This window comes from Leopardus geoffroyi, chromosome B3, assembly GCF_018350155.1.
Source record: "Leopardus geoffroyi isolate Oge1 chromosome B3, O.geoffroyi_Oge1_pat1.0, whole genome shotgun sequence".
NCBI lineage: Eukaryota > Metazoa > Chordata > Mammalia > Carnivora > Felidae > Leopardus > Leopardus geoffroyi.
The window spans coordinates 85,061,617-85,081,314 of record NC_059337.1 but is presented as its reverse complement, the minus strand read 5'-3'; the positions used below and the strand labels follow the sequence as shown (position 1 = coordinate 85,081,314).

The 19,698-nt window shown below is 35.9% G+C and overlaps 1 protein-coding gene across 13 annotated transcripts in view; it reads left to right on the top strand.

Annotated features, from left to right (window-relative positions):
- The window catches only part of RALGAPA1 (Ral GTPase activating protein catalytic subunit alpha 1), a 281,757-nt gene that overhangs the window by 195,276 nt on the left and 66,783 nt on the right, over positions 1-19,698 (top strand). For all 13 annotated transcript variants that reach the window (XM_045450711.1, XM_045450709.1, XM_045450708.1 and 10 more), the window contains one exon: positions 17,826-17,949. In XM_045450711.1, the coding sequence (XP_045306667.1) occupies positions 17,826-17,949 (124 nt within the window). The remainder of the gene's footprint in view (positions 1-17,825; positions 17,950-19,698) is intronic.

Below are 19,698 nucleotides of genomic sequence, written 5' to 3'. Positions count from 1 at the left end.
ATTTCTTTTGATTTTTCTATGAATTTTGTGCAGATGTTAGTGTTTCACTTATTGTAGCTTTATATTTTAATATCTGATAGGCCCAGTCTTCTTCCTCACCCTCCTCATACATATTCTTCTTTTCTTAGATATTGTCACCTGTTTATTCTTCTAGATACATGTTAGAATTAGGCTGTTGTTTTCCAGAAAAAAATCCCATTGATATTTTGCTTTGATATGCAATAAAACTTTCATATAGAAAGAATAAGCACATTTGTTATCATTCTTCCCATTAGTAATCATGGCATGTTTTTCATTTATTCTGGGGCCCAGACATTACTTTTAGGGTTTTTTTATTGCTGTGATGCTATTCTAAAATTTTTTTTAACAGTTGTTTATTTTTGAGAGACAGAGAGAGATAGAGCACAAGCAGGGCAGGAGCAGAGAGAGAGGGAGACACAGAATCCAAAGCAGGCTCCAGGCTCTGAGCTGTCAGCACAGAACCCAATGCGGGGCTCGAACTCACAGACCACGAGATCATGACCTGAGCTGAAATCAGCCACTTAACCAACTGAGCCACCTAGGCGCCCCTGCTGTGATACTATTCTAAATAGAATTTATTTCCCATTATATTTTGCTATCCAGATACTTTAGTGAATTCTCTTATTTATTTTAAACATTTTATAGTTATCTCAGTGTTAGGATCTGTCTAGGTATATAATTATCTACAAATAATCTCTTTTCTAAGAGTTATGCCTGTTTTTGTTTATATCATGTTTTATTACATTGACTAGAACTTGCACTACAGTGTTCAGTAGTTATTGTAAGAGAGAGTGGACATCCTGTTAAAGGAATCTTTTTCAGCATCTATTCAAATTTTCATATAGTTGTGCTTTCTTAACTAATTGATGTACTGTAAAACCACTACATTGATAATACTAAGTAATTCTTGCATTCTTGGGATAAACCCTACTGGGTCATTTGACTTCCTGTTGTGTTAAATATACTAGATTTTCATTTTGAATTAGTGTATAGTCCATTTCTAAGCATATTCTATATTTAAATTTTTATCTGTTCTTATTATGTTTTTAGAATTAAGGCTATAGCCAGGTTCATGAAATGAATATTATCTGTTGTTTGAAAATTTAGAACAATTAGTAAAATTTCTAATTCTTCCCATTTGTCTCGTTATTAGTCTCTGGGTTTTCTTTTAGCTCTTGGGTCATTTTCAATTTATTTTATCTTTTTGGTTTTTTACAAAACTCTTTTTCATTGAGACTTTCAAAACGCATACTAGCAGGTAATAGTATCATAATTCTGTCCTATTCCTTTTCTCCTTTTATTTTTGTTGGACTTTTTTTTTCTCTTTTTATTTTTTTTTTTTTTTTTAATTTTTTTTTTCAACGTTTATTTATTTTTGGGACAGAGAGAGACAGAGCATGAACGGGGGAGGGGCAGAGAGAGAGGGAGACACAGAATCGGAAACAGGCTCCAGGCTCCGAGCCATCAGCCCAGAGCCCGACGCGGGGCTCGAACTCACGGACCGCGAGATCGTGACCTGGCTGAAGTCGGACGCTTAACCGACTGCGCCACCCAGGCGCCCCTTTTTCTCTTTTTAAAAAATTAATTTATGTATTCCCATATTATCCCTTCAAAGTTTTTCAACCTGGCTTTATTGAGGTAGAATTGACATACAACATTTTGGTAGTTTATGGTTTAAACATAATGATTTATAAATATACATATTGCAAAACGATTACCACAATAAGATTAGTTAACGCATCTATTTTAGTTACATGTTACAATTATTTTTTGTAATGAAAACTTTAAAAAACCCTCTCTCTTAGCAACCTTTAAATATATAGTACGGTACTGTTAACTATAGTTAGCATGCTGTACATTACTTCCCCCGAATTCATCTTACAACTGGAAGTTTATGCCCTTTGACCACCTTCACCAATTTTGCCCCTTACCCCCTCCCCACCCCTGGAACCAATCTGTTCTCTGTTTCTATGAGTTCAGTATTTCAGATTCCACATATAAGAGAGAACATACAATATTTGTCTTTCTTTGACTTATTTCACTTAGCATAATGCCCTCAAGGTTCATCTAAATTGTCACAAATGGCAGGCTTTCCTTTTTTTTATGGCTGAATTCCATTATTCAGTTGGTTCTTGAACAACACGGGTCAGGGGCACCAACTCTCCCCACTCCTGTCCCCATACAGTTGAATGTCTGTATACAGCTTTGACTCCCCCAAAACTTAACTACTAATAGCCTGCTGTTGACCAGAAGCTTTACTGATAGCATAAACAGTCAACTGACATATGTGTTATATGTTGTATGTGTTATATATTGTACTCTTTAAGCTATAGGAAAAATGTTAACTGAGAAAATCATAAGGAAGAGAAAATATATCTATAGCACTGCACTGTATTTACTGAAAAATTTTTGTTTATAAGTGGACCCACACAGTTCAAACCCCTGTTGTTCATGGGTCAACTGTACATGTATACCACATTTTCTTAATCCATTCATCTGTTGATGGACAGGTTGTTTTTCACACATTGGCTATTATAAATAATGCTGCAGTGAACATGGGGATGCAGATATCTCTTCAAGAGAGTAATTTTGTTTCCTTTGGATATATACCCAGAAGTGGGATTGCTGGATTATGGAGTAGTTCTGTTTTTAATTTTTTGAAGAACCTCCATACTGTTTTCCATAATGGCTGCATCAATTTACATTCCCACCAACAGTGTACAAGGGTTGTCTCTTTTGTACATCTTTGCCAGTACTTGTTATCTCTTGTATTTTTGATGATAGCTATTCTGACAGTTGTGAGGCGATATCTCCCTGTGGTTTTGATTTGCAGTTCCCCAACAATTAGTGATGCAGGACACCTTTTCATGTACCTGTTGGCTATTTGAATATCCCCTTTGAAAAATATCTCTTTGAGTCCTTGGCCATTTTTCTTAGGTCCTCTTTTCTTTTTTTGCCCACTTTAATTGCATTACTTGTTTTATTACTGTTGAATTGTATGAGTTACTAATATTTTGAATACTAACCCATTATCAGATACATATATATAATTTGCAAATATTTTCTTCCATTTCGTAGGTTCCCTTTCCATTTTGTTTATCATCTGTTCTGCTATGCAGAAGCTGTTTAGTTTGACATAGTCCCACTTGTTTGTGTTGGTTTTGGTTTGGAGTTTTGGTTTTGTTGCTTGTGCTTTCATATCTAAGAAAAATCACTGCCAAGACCAATGTCAAAGAGCTTACCTTCTATTTTTCTTCTAGGAGTTTTATGTTAAGTCTTTGATCCATTTCATGTTAGTTTTTGTGAGTGGTATAAGGTAGGAGTCCAGTTTCATTCTTTTGAATGTGAATATCTGTTTTTCTCCATACCATTTATTGAAGAGACTATCTTTTCTCCATTGAGTATTCTTGGATCCCTTGTCAAATGTTAGTTGACTATTTATGCATCGATTTATCTCTGGGTTGTCAGTTCTGTTCCATTGATCTTTGTTTTTATTACAATACAATTTGATGACTATAGTGTTGTAATATAATTTGTAATCAGTAAGTGTGATGCCTCTAGCTTTGTTATTCTTTCTCAGAATTGCTTTGACTATCTTGGGTCTTTTGTGATTCCATATGAATTTTAGTATAGTTTTTCTGTTTCTGTGAAAAATGCCATTGGGTTGATAAGGATTACAGTGAATCAGTAGATTACTTTGGATCAAATGAACATTTTAATACTAATCCATGAACCACAGGTTATCTTTCTCTTTATTTGTTTCTTCAATATCTTTCATCAATGTCTTAAAGTTTACATTATGAAAACCTTTTATCTTGGTTAAATTTTTTCCTAAGTAAATTTTTTGGATGCTATTATAAATGAGATTTTCTTTATTTCTTTGGCAGATAATTCAATGTTAGTATATAGAAAAATGACTGATTTTTGTATCCTACATTTTTATTGAATTTGTTTACTAGTTCTAACAGTTTTTTTATGGAGTCTTCTGGATTTTCTTATAAGGTCATGTCATCTACAAAAGGAGATAATTGTATTACTTTCTTTCCAATTCAGATGCTTTCTATTCCTTTTTCTTGCTTGATTGCTCTGGCGAGGACTTCCAGTACTATATTGAGTAAGAGTGATGAGAGTGGGCACCCTGATCTGTTCCTGTTCTTAGGAAAAAATCTTTCAGTTTTTCTCTGTATGATGTTAGCTGTGAGCTTGTCAGATAAGGCCTTAATTATGTTAAGGTGCATTCCTACTCTATCCAGTTTGTTGAGAGTGTTTGTCATGAATGGATATTGAATTTTGTCAAATTCTTTAGCTGCATCTATGGAGATGATTGTGTGAATTTTATCTTTTATTCTGTTAATGTGATGTATCACATCTATTGATTTGCATGTGTTGAACCATCCTGGCATCCAAAGGATGAATCTTACTTTATCATGTTGTTTGATCCTTTAATGTACTGTTGAATTCTATTTGCTAGTATTTTGTTGAGAATTTTTGCATCTGAACTCATGAGATGTTGGCCTGTAATATTCTTTTCTTATAGTATTCTTAACAAGCTTGGGTATCAAGGTAATGCTCTCCTGATAAAATGAATTTGGAAGTATTCCCTCCTTTTCACTTTTGTGGAAGAGTTTGAGAAGGATTGGTATTACTTCTTTAATTGTTGAGTAGAATTCACAGTGAAACCATCTGGTACAGGGCTTTTCTTTGTTGGAAGGTTTTTGATTACTGCTTCATCTGCTTACATGTTTAGACTTTCTGTTCTTTGATAATTAAGTCTTGGTAGGTTATACATTTCTAGGAACTTACCATTTCTTTTAGGTTGTCCAATTGTTTGGCATATAGTTGTTTATCATAATCTCTTACGATCATTTGCATTTCTGCGGTATCAGTTGTAATATCTCCTCTTTGTTTATAACATTCATTCAGGTCCTCTTTTTTGTGGTTTATTTAGCTAAAGGTTTTCCAATCTTATTCATATTTTCAAAGAACCAGCTCTTGGTTTTGATCATTTTTTCTGTTTTCCTATTCTTTATTTCATTTATTTCTGCTCTAGTTTTTATTGTTTCCTTTCTTCTGTTAACTTTGGGCTTAGTTTATTCTTCTTTTTCTACTTCCTTTAGGTGTAAAGTTAGATTATTTATTTGAGATCTCTTTTCTTTTCTTTTTTTTTTTATTTTAGAGAGAGAGAGCACAAACAGGGAGAGGGGCAGAGGGGGAGAAAGAGAGAATCTTAAGCAGGCTCTGTGCTCAGCGCAGAACCCAGCGTGGAGCTCAGAGCTCAATCCCATGACCCCAGGATCATGACCTGCACCAAAATCAAGAGTCAGACGCTCAACTGACTGAGCCACCCAGGCGCCTCTCTTTTTTCTTGATGTATGTATATATCACTATAAACTCCCCTCTTGAAACTACTTTTGCTGCATTCTATAAATTATGGTTTGTTGTATTTCCTTTTTTGTTTGTCTCAAGATATTTTTAATTTCCCTGTTGATTTCTTTTTTGACCCATTGGTTGTTTAGGAGTGTGTCATTTAGTTTCCATGTATTTGTGAATTTTTCAGCTTTCCTCCTGTTTATTGATTTCTAGTTTAATTCCTTTGTGTTTGGAAAAGATACATAATATAAGATTTCTATCTTGAATTTGTTGAGATTTGTGTTCCAGCACATGATCTGTCCTAGATCATGTTGGCCTGTAATTTTCCATGTGCACTTGAGAAGAATGAATGTGCACTTGAGAAGAATATATATTCTGCTACTGTTGGACAGAATGCTCTATATATGTATATGTTAAGTCTGTTTGGTCTGTAGTACTGTTCAAATGTACTTTCTTGCTTGATTTCCTGTCTGGATGATTTGTTCATTGTTGAGAGTGGGGTGTTAAAGTCCCCAGCTGTTACTGTATTGCTGTTTATTTCCCTTTACTGTTACTATCTGCTTTATATAGTTAGGTGCTTCAGTGTTGGATGCATAAATATTTATAATTGTTTTGTCTTGACAGATTGACCCATTTATGGTAGTGACTTTCTTTTTTTTTCTTTTTTTTTTTTTTACTTTTTTTAACACACAGTCTACAAATATAGCAACCTTTGCTTCTTTTTGTTGTTTTACCATTTGCTTAAGATATTGTTTTCCATCCCTTCATTTTCATACTCTGTGTTGTGTTGTCTGTAAAGCTAAAATGAGTCTCTTGTAAGCAGCATATCATTTGGAACTCACTTTTTTTTTTCTAATCTATTCAGCCATTCTGTCTTTTGATTGGCAAATTTAATTCATTAACATTTAAAGTAATTATTGAGAGGTAAAAACTTACTAATGCCATTTTTTCATTGTTTTCTGTTTTGTAGATAGTTTGTTTTTTGCTTTCTCTACTGGTGTCTTCATTTGTGATCTAAAGACTTTTTAGAGTAGTATGTTTGAGTCCTTTATCATAATTTTTTGTGTATCTACTACAGGATTTTCCTTTGTGGCTACCATGAGGCTTATATAAAATATTTTATATTTATAATGTCTTATTTGAAGCTGATTAGAACTTGATAGGTAGCATACTGAAACTTTAGATTTTTACTTCTTCCTTGCATTTTAGGTTATGATGTTACTACAGTTTATATATTTTTTATATTGTGTATCCACTAACAAGTTATGTTTATGATTTTTAAACATTTTCTAACTTTTAAACTAGAGTTGTAATTAATTATGTACCATGATTACAGTGGGCTTTCTTGTCTTGATACAAATAATCTACTTAATCTTTCCAAAGAAACAGTTTCTCATTTATTATATTCTATTATGTTCTTTTTTTTTCTTTTTTTTAGAAGGGAGAGCCCTTTTTTTTTTTTTTTTTTAATTTATTGATTTATTTTGAGAGAGAGCAAATGGGGGCCAAGAGAGAGGGAGAGAGAGAATCTCAACCAGGCTCGGCACTGTCAGCAGGATGGAGAGCCCCATGTGGGGCTCCAACTCACAAACCATGAGATCATGACCTCAGCTAAAATCAAGAGTTGGACACTTACCTGACTGAGCCCACCAGGCACCCTTATATTCTATTTTTTAACTCATTAATTTTTGTTTATTATTTCTTAATTTATAAGTTTTATATTGTTCTTTTTCTTCTAGAATTGAATGTTATTTGTCTTAGTTTTATTATTTTTTTATTTTATTTTATTTTTTTGTTCAATATATGAAATTTATTGTCAAATTGGTTTCCATACAACACCCAGTGCTCATCCCAACAGGTGCCCTCCTCAATACCCATCACCCACCCTCCCCTCCCTCCCACCCCCCATCAACCCTCAGTTTGTTCTCAGTTTTTAAGAAGTTTTATTATTTTGGGGCGCCTGGGTGGCGCAGTCGGTTGAGCGTCCGACTTCAGCCAGGTCACGATCTCGCGGTCCGTGAGTTCGAGCCCCGCGTCAGGCTCTGGGCTGATGGCTCAGAGCCTGGAGCCTGTTTCCGATTCTGTGTCTCCCTCTCTCTCTGCCCCTCCCCCGTTCATGCTCTGTCTCTCTCTGTCCCAAAAATAAATAAACGTTGAAAAAAAAAAATTAAAAAAAAAAAAAAAAAGAAGTTTTATTATTTTTTAACAATGAAATAGTCTTAGGGTATAAAATTTTTCTGAGTATATAGCTCCTATCGATTTTTTTAGCCTCAGCTTAAACATTTTTTTTTTAAATCCTTTCCCTAAACTACCCCTAACTCTTTACCTTCTCTCTAGTCATGTTTGGACCTTCGATGTGCTCTCACAGACCCCTGTAACACTTCCTTGTCATAGCATTTATCACACCATATTATTATTGTTTCTTAGATATTTTTATTACTTCTTTCCAAGATAGTTATAATAACTCTCTAGGTAATCTGTGAGTTCTTGTATCCTAACTCTTCCCCATGATAATTTATCTTTGGTACTAGATGGTCAAGTCCTGAGGGCAGGAATCATATCTCTTTTGCTGTCTTGCTCATCATGTGTTCTCAGACCTCACTACTCTACAGAAACTATCCTTCTGAAGGTTAGTATCCTGACCATCAAGTCTAAAGTTTTCTCAGTCCTCACCAGGCCCTTTGATTTATCTGATTAACTAAATTTAGTTAATTTAATAAGCATTTTAAAAGATTTAAAAGATTACAGCAGTTAGATTTACAAAATAATTGATTACAAAGCACAGAGTTCCCACACACCCTCTTTCCTCCTTCACATAATTTTCTCTGTCTCTTGTATCCTTGTGGTAACATTTGTTAAAATTGCTGAAACAATATTGATATATTATTATTAACGGAAGTCCATAGTTTACATGAAGAGTTCATTCTGTGTGTTGTACATTGTATGCATTTTGACAAATTAGTAACACGTATCCATCATTACAGTGTCCTATATAATAGTTTCACTGCTCTAAAACCCCCCTGAGTATTATATCCCCTAATTTAATACTATTGTCTCTTCTCTAAAATGTTCTTCTCCCCTGGCTTCTGTAACACTATAATTACCTTGTTCAACTCCTAGTTTTCTGTTATTCCAAGTTTGTCTTCACTGGTTCATCTTTTACCTCCTAACCCCGTAACATAGCTATCCCTCTCATTGTGATATCTCTCATACCTTCTCAACCCTGTTCTTGCCATGTACTCCTCCTATCTCTCAATTCTCAGTCATAATTTTGCAGCTGCCTGTTACAGATTTTTACCTACTTCCTCATTACCATTTCAAAGTCACCATTTCATTGCCAAATCAACCTCTCATTTTCTTGGTTATGTTTAGAAATATCGTTATCAGTCACCTAAACTTGACCATTTCCTTTCCCTTGCCCTTCCTCTGTCTCTCCTTTGCTTCTCTTGCCCCCAACCCCTTGATTCATGTTCTTATTACTTTTAAGAGAGTGTTAGAAGGTGGGGGAGTGGGGTGGTAAAGTATCCCCCAAATTAACAAGGCCCTTTGGGAATGGAAAACAAAGCAGGCAACTCCACACAGTTTACACAGAATTTTTGGGGGGTAACTTACTGACATGGGGGAATCAGGCAGAGGACAGTCCACAGCAGCTGCATAGTTATTCTCTGCAAAGTCCAGACCTTAGTCCACAAATTTTATAGAACAAAGAGACATGCAGTAGGGCATTGTAGTGAGATCAGAGGGTTCACAAGCACCTTAGATTGTTTGCATGCACCTGATTAACAGCTAACCTTTAATTAGACCTCGTGATACCACCTGTGCATCAGGGAAGGGAAAGACAATGTTCTCTCTAACAGATTCATGAGAGGCCAAAACAAGCCATCTCAGCCTTGACAAGCATTTCTAAGGAATGTATATTAACCTCCAAGGGGCCCTGAACACGTAGCCACAAGCAAACATGAGTAAGATAGTGAGCCAAAGATGGAGTAAGCATTGAGAGTTATAACAACTCTCTTAAGTATAGGCTCTCATCTCCTGACTTCCCCATCTAAACAGTCCTCACCACCAGAATAATATTTCTAAAGTAAAATTTTGATTTTTTTTTCCTTAGTGTCTTTCTAGTGCGTGGACTAGACTCTTTAGTCCAGAGCTCAGTTCATACCAGCCAGTCTTGGCTGTTCATGGTTCTTTATGTTACCTTATGCTCTTCTACTTCTTGGCTCCTGCTAAACTACTACTTGTCTTATATATACCTTGACTATATGGGGGACATCTTACTTGAGAAAGCATAGGCATTTTTTTTTAATACTCTATACCAAATGAATGCATGCCATTTATTAGTTTGCTTTTTTAAAAAAGAAACAACAGTTTCCTTTCTTTTTTCAATACAGTGGGTTCAAATAAATTCACTCTATGTGACATTAAAACGAATTTTGAGCTATTTCTCAAGAAACCGGTAGACAAACCTGATTACAGGCACACCTCATTTTGCTGTGCTTTAGTTTATTTCACTTTGCAGTTACAGCCATTTTTACATAGTGAAGGTTTGTGGCAACCCTGTGTCAAGCAAGTCTGTCAGCACCATTTTTTCCAACAGCATTTGCTCACTTTATGTCTGTCACATTTTGGTAATTCTCGTAATATTTCAAACTTTCATTATATTTGTTATGGTAATCCATTATCAGTGGTTATACAGCTTGCTGAAAGCTCAGATGATGGTTAGCATTTTTAGCAATAAAGGTTTTTTTTAATTGAAGTATGTACTTTTTTAGACATAATGCTATTGCACACTTAATAAACTATGATATAGTCCAAATGTAACTTAGAAATGCACTGAGAAACAAAAAAAAAATTCACTTGACTTTATTGCTACATTCACTTTATTGTAGCCTAGAACTGAACCTGCAGTATCTCTGAGGTACACTTGTACTTGTCTGATGAACTAGGGAGAAAAAATGAAAAGTTACATTATTTTTCATAAAATGTTTATTATGAGAGAAAGTAATGTGCACGTGCAGGATAAGGTAAGCAGAGAAGGCCGGGGGGAGGGGGAAGGGCATGGGTAGAATCCCAGGCAGGCTCTGCACTGCAGAAGCCAGTGCAGGGCTCGATCTCACAAACCATGAGATCATGACCTGGGCCAAAATCAAGAGTTGGACACTTACCCAACTGAGCCACCCAGGCACCTCAAAAAAGTTACATTGAGTTATACTCTTATCTCCCTAAACTATTTATAGATCTTTTATTTTCTTTGACTAGATTAACTGATTCCTGTTCCTCATGGTTGAACCACCGGATTTTTTTATTTCAAATCTCAGAATTTGTATTATTATTTCTATTGCAGTGTATATGTAGGGATTCAGAAGTGCTTATAACTTAGCAGACCTTGCTTTGAATTTTCCAGTAGTAAGCTCATAATACTTTGTTAGTACTATGCGTATTCTTATATGGTCACATAGAAGTTGCAAGTTCATTAATATTAATTACTTTTTTTTTTTTTTCCGGTACCTTATTGTTCATTTTTGTGGTATATATTAAGCTAATGTCAATATACCAAACATTTTAGCAGCAGTAGTTAGTAAGTAGAAAAATAAGAAGAAATGGTGAAAGATTAAAATTTGAGATGAAAGGGCAGCTGAGCTCTGCTTTTACAAATTGTAAGAAGTTCGTGGCACCTGGGTGGCTCAGTTGTAAGTGTCCAACTTCAACTCAGGTCATCATCTCACAGTTCATGGGTTGGAGCCCCATGTTGGGCTCTCTGCTGACAGCTCAAAGTCTAGAACCTGCTTCAGATTATGTCTCCCTGTCTCTCTGCCCCTCCCCTGCTTGTGTTCTGTTTCTCTCCCTCTCAATAAATAAATGTAAAAAAAAAATTTTTTAATAAAAAAAATTGGAAGAAGGTCATAGATAATATAAAGATGATTTCTCTTTTACTTTTGCATTGTAAAGATTTATATTCTCTTTTTTCCTACATGGCACATATCTTTCTCTCAACTTTTAGATTTTTTTTAATGTTTATTTATTTATTTTTGGGGTGGGTACAGAGAGAGAGGAAGACAGAGTACCCCAAGCAGGCTCCACACTATCAGCACAGAGCCTAACACGGGGCTTGAACTCCTGAATGGTGAGATCATGACCTGAGCCAAATCAAGAGCCAGCCGTTTAACCTACTGAGCCACCCAGGCACCCCCCAACTTTTAGATTTATATAGTACTAAGTGAACAGTTCTGAGTCTTTCCAATTTTATAAATTATGATTTATGAGTTCTAATTAATAGTCCTTTGCCTAAATAAAATGAAAATGTTTGAAATATTGCAAGAATTCCCAAACCATGACACAGACACACAAGGTAAGAACACGGGGAACTTCCCTTTCTGCCAGGATCAGAATTTATATATAGTGGATCATGCTTGGAAGTTAAGTTCTTAACAGCTTTCTTGAGATGTATTTCTTATACCATACATTTTACTCATTTAGAGTGTACGTGTTTTTAGTGCATTCAAGGGTTGTGCAACTATCATGACAACTTAATTTTAGAATATTTTAGTCCCTTCGAAAGGAGACCCATACCCATTACCAGTAACTCCCCATTACTGCCAACCATCCCCCACCACACTCACCAGCTCTAAAAATTTTCTTTTTTTAATGTTTATTTATTTTTGAGACAGAGACAGAGCATGAGCAGGGGAGTGGCAGAAAGAGAGGGAGACACAGAATTCAAAGCAGGCTCCAGGCTCTGGGCTCTGGGCTGTCTGCACAGAGCCCAACGCAGGGCTTGAACCCACAGACCATGAGATCATGACCTGAGCCAAAGTCAGATACTTAACCGACTGAGCCACTCAGGTGCCCCATACTCCTCAGGTCTAGACAATACTAATCTACTTTCTGTTTCTGCAGATGTGCCTATACTGGGCATATCCTACAAAAGGAGTCAAACAGTATATAGTCTTTTGTGGCAGGCTTCTTAGCACAGTGTTTTCAAAGTTATTCCATATTGCAAGTATATCTCAGCACTTGATTTTTTTTATTGCTGAATAATATTCCATTATATGAATATACTACATTTCTGTTTATTCATTCATCAGTTGATGGACATTTGGATTGGTTTCACTTTTTAGATATTAACAATAATGATGCCATGAATATTCATATACACATTTTTTACATGGACACTTTATAATTTTATAAACATTTTTATAAGACTTTTACAGTTTTAGACCTTATATTAAGATCTGTGGTTCATTTTGATTATTGTTTTTGGTGTAAGATCAGAAGTTGCGAGGTAAGAATTCAACTTCATTCTTCTGCTTGTGGATATCCATTTGCCCCTGCACTGTTTGTTGACAAGACTCTTCTTTTTCCATTGAATTGTCTTGGTACTGTTGTCAAAAAGCAATTGACAGTGAATATAAAGGTTTATTTCTGGACCAAAGATTCTGTTCCATATAGACCTGTTTGTCACTTCTTATGACACTATCACAGTGCATTGATTGCTGCTGCAATGTAGCAAGTTTTTAAATTGGGATTATGAGTCCTCCAACTTTGTCTTTTTTTTTTTTTTTCAAGATAGTTGTGGCCATTCCAGATCTTTTATATCTTCCTATGAATTTTAGACTGAGCTGGTCAATTTTTACAAAAACAGCAGCGGGGATTTTGATAGGGATTACATTAAATTTGTCGATCAGTTTGAGGATACTATCTTAACAATATTAAGTCTTTCCGTCCATGAGTGTGAAATTTTTTTTAAAGATCTTTAATTTTGTTTGACAATGTTTTGTGATTTTTCAGAGTATAAGTTTTGAACTTCTGTTTTCAGAGTATAAGTTTTATGCTTAACTTTTTGTTAAGTACTTTTGTACCTATTTACCTAAGTAATTCATTAGTTTTAGTGACATGGCTTATAAAAGGAATTTTCTTATGTTTGTTTTCTGATTGTTCATTGTTGGTGTATAGAAATACTTGATTTTTACATGTGGGTATTGTATCCTGAACTCATTTAATAGCTCTAAAAACTTTTTAGTAGATTCCTTTCTATATACAAAATCATCTCATCTGCAAGTGGATGTAGTTTTATTTATTCCTTTGCAGTCATACTACTAATTGATTCTCTTTGTTATTGATCTACTCAGGTGTTCTGTTTCCTTTTGAGTTGAATTTAGTAATTTGTGTCTCTAGGTATTTTTCCATTTAATCTAAGTTACCTAATTTGTTGGCATAAATTAATATTGTTCATAGTTGCCTTATAATCTTTTTTATTTCTGTAACATGTATAATGATATCTCTTTAGTTTCTGATTTTAGTAATTTGATTCTTCTTGTTTTCTTGTTCAGTCTAGCTATAAGGTTCAATTTTTTTTTATTATCTCAAAGAACCAATTTTTGGTTTTGTTGATTTTTTTCTCTGTTGTTTTTCTGTTCCATTTCATTTTCTTTCCACTCTAGTTTTTTTTTTTTTTTTTTTAATTTTTTTTTTTTTTCAACGTTTATTTATTTTGGGGACAGAGAGAGACAGAGCATGAACGGGGGAGGGGCAGAGAGAGAGGGAGACACAGAATCGGAAACAGGCTCCAGGTTCTGAGCCATCAGCCCAGAGCCCGACGCGGGGCTCGAACTCACGGACCGCGAGATCGTGACCTGGCTGAAGTCGGACGCTTAACCGACTGCGCCACCCAGGCGCCCCTCCACTCTAGTTTTTATTAATTCCTTCCTCTACCTGCTTTGATTTTAGTTGCTCTTTTTCTAGTTTTTTAAGGTAGAAAGTTTAGTTATTGATGCAAGATCTTTCCATCTTTTTTTTTTTTAAGTTATTTATTTTGAGAGGGAGATTGAGAGAGCATGAGCAGGGGAGGGTCAGAAAGAGAGCGAGAGAGAGAATCCCAAACAGGCTCCACACTGTCAGTGCAGAGCCCCATGTGGGGCTCGAATTCACAAACCTTGAGATCATGACTTGAGCCGAAATCAATCAAGAGTCAGACACTTAACCAACTGAGCCACCCAGGCACCCCATCTTTTTTTAATATAAGCATTTACATCTATAAATTTACCAATGAGCACTGCTTTACCTGCATGCCGTCACTTTTGGTATGTTATGTTTTCATTTTCATCGTCTCTAAGTATTTTCTTATTTCCCTTGACATTTATTCTTTCAGTTATTTAGGAGTACATTGTTTCATTTCTACATGTATGTGAAATTCCCAAAGTTTTTTTTCTTTTATCGATTTCTAATTTCATTCCATTGTGATTAGAAAATATACTTTGCATAATTTCAGTCTTTTCAAATTTATTGAGGCTTTTTAATTACCAAATGATCTGGCCTGAAGGATGTTCTTGTATTCTTTTTTTTTTTTTTTTTTTTTAATTTTTTTTTTTCAACGTTTATTTATTTTTGGGACAGAGAGAGACACAGCATAAACGGGGGAGGGGCAGAGAGAGAGGGAGACACAGAATCGGAAACAGGCTCCAGGCTCTGAGCCATCAGCCCAGAGCCCGATGTGGGACTCGAACTCACGGACCGCGAGATCGTGACCTGGCTGAAGTCGGACGCTTAACCGACTGCGCCACCCAGGCGCCCCTGTTCTTGTATTCTTGAGAAGAATGTGTTTTCTGCTAGAAGAACGTGTTTCTCCACTTTCTGGAGTGTTTTATAGATGTCCTTTTAGGTCTAGTTGGTTTATAGTGTTGTTCAAGTCTTCTGTTTTCCTGTTGATACTCTTTTCTTTGTCTAATATTGAAAGTAGGGTATTGAAGTCGTCAGCTACAATTGTAGAAGTGTCTGTTTCTGTGTCCAGTTCTGTTTTTGTTTCATTTATTTTGAAGCTCTGTGTGAGTACATGTGTGTTAATTTTATATCTTCTTAGTAGGTTGACCTTTTAACATTAGGAAATGTCTCTTTATCACTAACATTTTTTGTTTTAAAGTCTAATATTAACTATAGCCACCCCAGATTTCTTGGTTACTGTTTGCATGGTATCTTTTTCCATTTATTTTGCTTTCAACATTATTTGTGTCTTTGAATCAAAAGTGTATTGGTAGTGGTGGTTGTTTACTTGATCATTTATTTTCTAATGATGGGGCTAAACTAATCCTACAAAGTCTATTTCCCCACAATGTGCAGCCTCAGATCTCCCTGCTCAAAAAATTTTTTTAAGTTTTTTATCTTTTAGCAGGGCTACCATGGGTTCTCCCTGGGCTGACATAATCTAATATTTAAGTTTCTACTTTGGCCCCCTTCACCAGTTAGTTTTTTGTTGTTTATTGTGGATGTATGTGTGGCTTAGAGGTTGCTGTCATAGTCAGAGTGTTTATATTTTTAATCCCATGTTCACCCAGAGACTAGTACCTTGGAGGTTTGCTCTCTGGTTGCTCCAAAGAGAGTACAGCCTTGGATATGCACAGTCGTTGACTGGATGTTGTTTTTAAGTTGTGGCTTCCTAGGAGTTGACCCTGAGTTTGTAGAGTACTATGAGGCTTAACTTTGTGTTGGTAAGTCTGTGTGGGTTGGGGAATGCTTTCCTATCTGTCCTGCATCTTACTCTGATTGCTCTTGTGTGGGTTCCAGTTAGTACATGTACACAGGTTTCTTGACCCCTAGACTTGACTGTGTTCTCAAGAGGGTTCTTCTTGGCTGTCTCTTTCTACTTCTCTTTCTCTCTTGGCTGCTCTGCTCTTTTACTTGTGTCTGGAGGTGCTACTCTTCTTAATTGCTTTTTTCCACCGTGCTTTTTCTTGTTTTTGACAATACCCATAGGCGTGGAGTTTTGTTTCAAAATAAAATCATTCCCCTCAGGCAGAGCTGCTACTAAGCTCTTTGTCCATATGATCTACCCTTCACCCTGATCAGAACACATGTAGTGGCAGTATTCTGCCACTGTATTATACCTGAGCTGGGGTCAAGGACCAACTTTTCCTAGAGTAATACCCTACCTCTATAAGCGGACACTTGGGGAGGGATTGGCAGTTCTTCATCTTCCTACCTTTCTTTCCCCTATCAGTGTGAAACCTTTATCCCACTGATAAGCTAGGGTGGGGAAAATTGGAACAGACTCAGCCTTTTGCACCTAGAATTTCTGCTGTAAGAGAGGCCATAGCTGCCTCGAATAGTTTATGCAGCATGGAACTGGGCGGAAGAGAAACAGCCAGCAGACTGCTGCTCCCAGGGTGAGACCATATTTCCAGTCTGGGACCTGGAGGGGATGAGGAACCCTTATCTTGGCCTAAGTACAATGCCCAAGGTAAAGCTGTAATATGGAAGTAAAGGGGTAGCATAAGGGAGCAGTCATGGCTCAGATGCCAAAGATTCACTTTGTTTTTACCAGATTTGGTAGATTTTCTTAAATGTATGTTTCGCCATTTGCTATATGCCCTTAAAACAGTATTAAGAGACTTTAAGTGATTTTTAAAAAATCATCCTCATCACTGAGATTATTATTTTGCCTGGGAAAGGGTCCACTGAGATTCTTACTCTGTAATTCTGGAAGTTGTCCCCCTCCCCCCCCAAAATTATATTTTATTCCTTGGGTTAGATTATCCCGCCAGTACACTAAATACACCGAAAATCGCCTAAGTGTTCACCACATAAAGTGAAATATTGCTATCAGTGAAAGCAGCTAAGATATCTTCGTTCCTGATTTTAAGTTGCTGATGTTGAAACCCGCATTTATGACCTTATAGCTCCTTCAAAATGTGTAGGAAAATCTAGTTGTCTGACTAACCTTTCTTAGGTTTGTTTGCTTCCTTTTTAATTCCTACATACTATAGTAGTGAAAACATTACCTCTGATCATAAAGTTCATTAGTCCATGCATTGTTAAATCACCCTAGACCAAATGTAGTATGCCCTAGTTAACTTGGAAGGCCAAATGTCACTCAAGAAATTTGTTTTTATGAGCAGTTTTAATTTGAGGGAGACCTTAAAAAAAATGTCCAAGACCTTGTCAGTTATTCCATATGGTTCTATAATATTTGTGTATAAATTTCTTATTTTGTACTTTGAAGAAATGGATCATTTCTCACTCATATTTCTACTGCTATACTTAGTTTTATTTCTAAAACACATCCATTTAACTCTGGGATTCATCTACATTGTACAATAGATAATTCTTTAGGTGCTTCATGCATTCACACATGTCTTTCCTGATACTCTGTTCTCCTCTTCATTTGTCAGATCTCACTTGCCTTCACCAAACTTAGCATTACTCTTTCCTTTAAGTTTCTCTCTGTTTCTCCAGTCGGAAGTAATCATACCTTTCTTTTATTCCACTGGCAAGTTTATAACTTTCCTAATTTTTTACTTACAATTACATATCTTCCTCTGTAGGTTATAAGATTTAATTCATTTTCCTCTTTTTATTGCCACATACTTTGTACATTGAACTTAATTATTGGATGAGTGAATAAACTAATGATTAAATGAATAGTATAATCTTTTATTTTACAGTCGAGAGACTCACAAGATTGCAGTGTTTTATGTTGCTGAAGGACAAGAAGACAAACATTCCATTCTCACCAATACAGGTGGAAGTCAAGCATATGAAGATTTTGTAGCCGGTCTTGGTTGGGAGGTATTGTTTTTCTTTCTTTTTTTTTTTTTTTTTTTATGTTTGCTTATTTTTGAGAAAGATCGCAAGTGGGGGAGGGACAGAGAGAGAGAGAGAGAGAGAGAGAGAATCCCAAACAGTTTCCGCACTATCAGCGCAAAGCCCAACGCGGTGTTCAAACTCAGGAACCATGAGGTCACAAGCAGAGCTGAAATCCAGAGTTGGACACTGAACCGACTGAGCTTCCTAAGCACCCCGATTGGGAGGTATTGTTTTTAAATTATACCAAATATCATTGTATTTTTATTTGGAAGCAGTGGTTTTCTTTTGCTTTCTAGCTTATTTTAGAATTATTTTAGGAGACTCAACAACGATGGGTTTGTTATTGTTTCTGCTTTATTTCCCATCTGCAAAGACAGAAGCAGTTCAGACCTTGAAAGGAAGGTTGTTGGTTTTTTTAATGAGTCAGTATATTGTTAGAGAGCACTGAAGTCATAGGTTTAGGAGAGCTGGATTTTCCTCACAGCTGTGACCACTAGACAAGTGATCTTCAAACTAAGATATGAATATCTTTAGTGCTGTACCAAGGCTTTTAGGTTAGTTTAGAGGAGATTAATTTCTAGTTCCTCAACTTTACTGAAATTAATGCCTGAAAACCTTTCTGCAGTCACTTGCCTCACCTTTTCAGTTCTTCAGCTTTGTAAAAGAAAGGCATACCACACACTCATTCAAGTCCTACATTGCCCCAAAATGTTTGATGCCAAAAAAAAAGTTCATTCAAGAAGGCATGTTCTGAGAGAGTCTCTGACAGCAAATCAACAAATGTTGAAAGGCGCTGCACTTCATGTTATCCTGGCAACCTGCTCATCTCAAAGCTCCTGTACCAAATCTGTCCATCTTAGAATTGTTAACTCAGAAGGGAGGTATTTGTCATAGAAATTTGGGTTAATATGTTTACCCAAATTGCCACAGGAAGTGTCAGACATTTTCTATCAGAAAGGGAATTTGATGCTGGCTGATCGATTTGTCATTAATAGCAGGCATTTTATATATAATGTATCAGCCAAATCAGTAGCTCTACAATTTTGATGAAAATATATTTAAAGCATATACATGTGACATACAGTACACTAGAAATGATATCTTTTGTAGTAGCTTAATGATGAAAATTTTCATTATAGTTGTCAGTTTAATACATAGTTTCTTAAAATTCCTATAGTACATGAGCAAAATTGTTGAAGACCACTGTACTAGACTATAAGCTCCTCCTAGAGGAAAAGCACTTTGATCTCATTGAACTTTCCTTTGTTTCTTGTTGTTAAACTAGCCTTCATTTTTTTTTTTAAGTTTATTTATTTATTTTGAGAGTGAACGAGCAGGGGAGGGGCAGAGAAAGAGTAAGAGAGAGAATCCTAAGCAGGCTCTGCCCTGGTGGTGCACAGTTATGAGGGGCTTGAACTCACAAACCATTAAATCATGACCTAAGCCTAAACCAAGAGTCGGACGCTTAACCAACTGAGCCACCTAGGTGCCTCTGATTTTTCCTTTTAAAAGACATCCCAGTGCCTTGTATAGTGTCCGATACATAAGCCTTTAGCATTCGGTATATATTTTTATGGCTTACCTTACATGTTATTTCACTTTGAGTTACTTGGGGTCTCTGTTCCTGTTTGCGTATTTGTCAAGGTAATCTATTTTAGGCAATAGATATGGGAAGTTCAGTTGAGATTAGTTACATGAAAGTGCTTCAGAAAGTATAAACACTCTAAATAA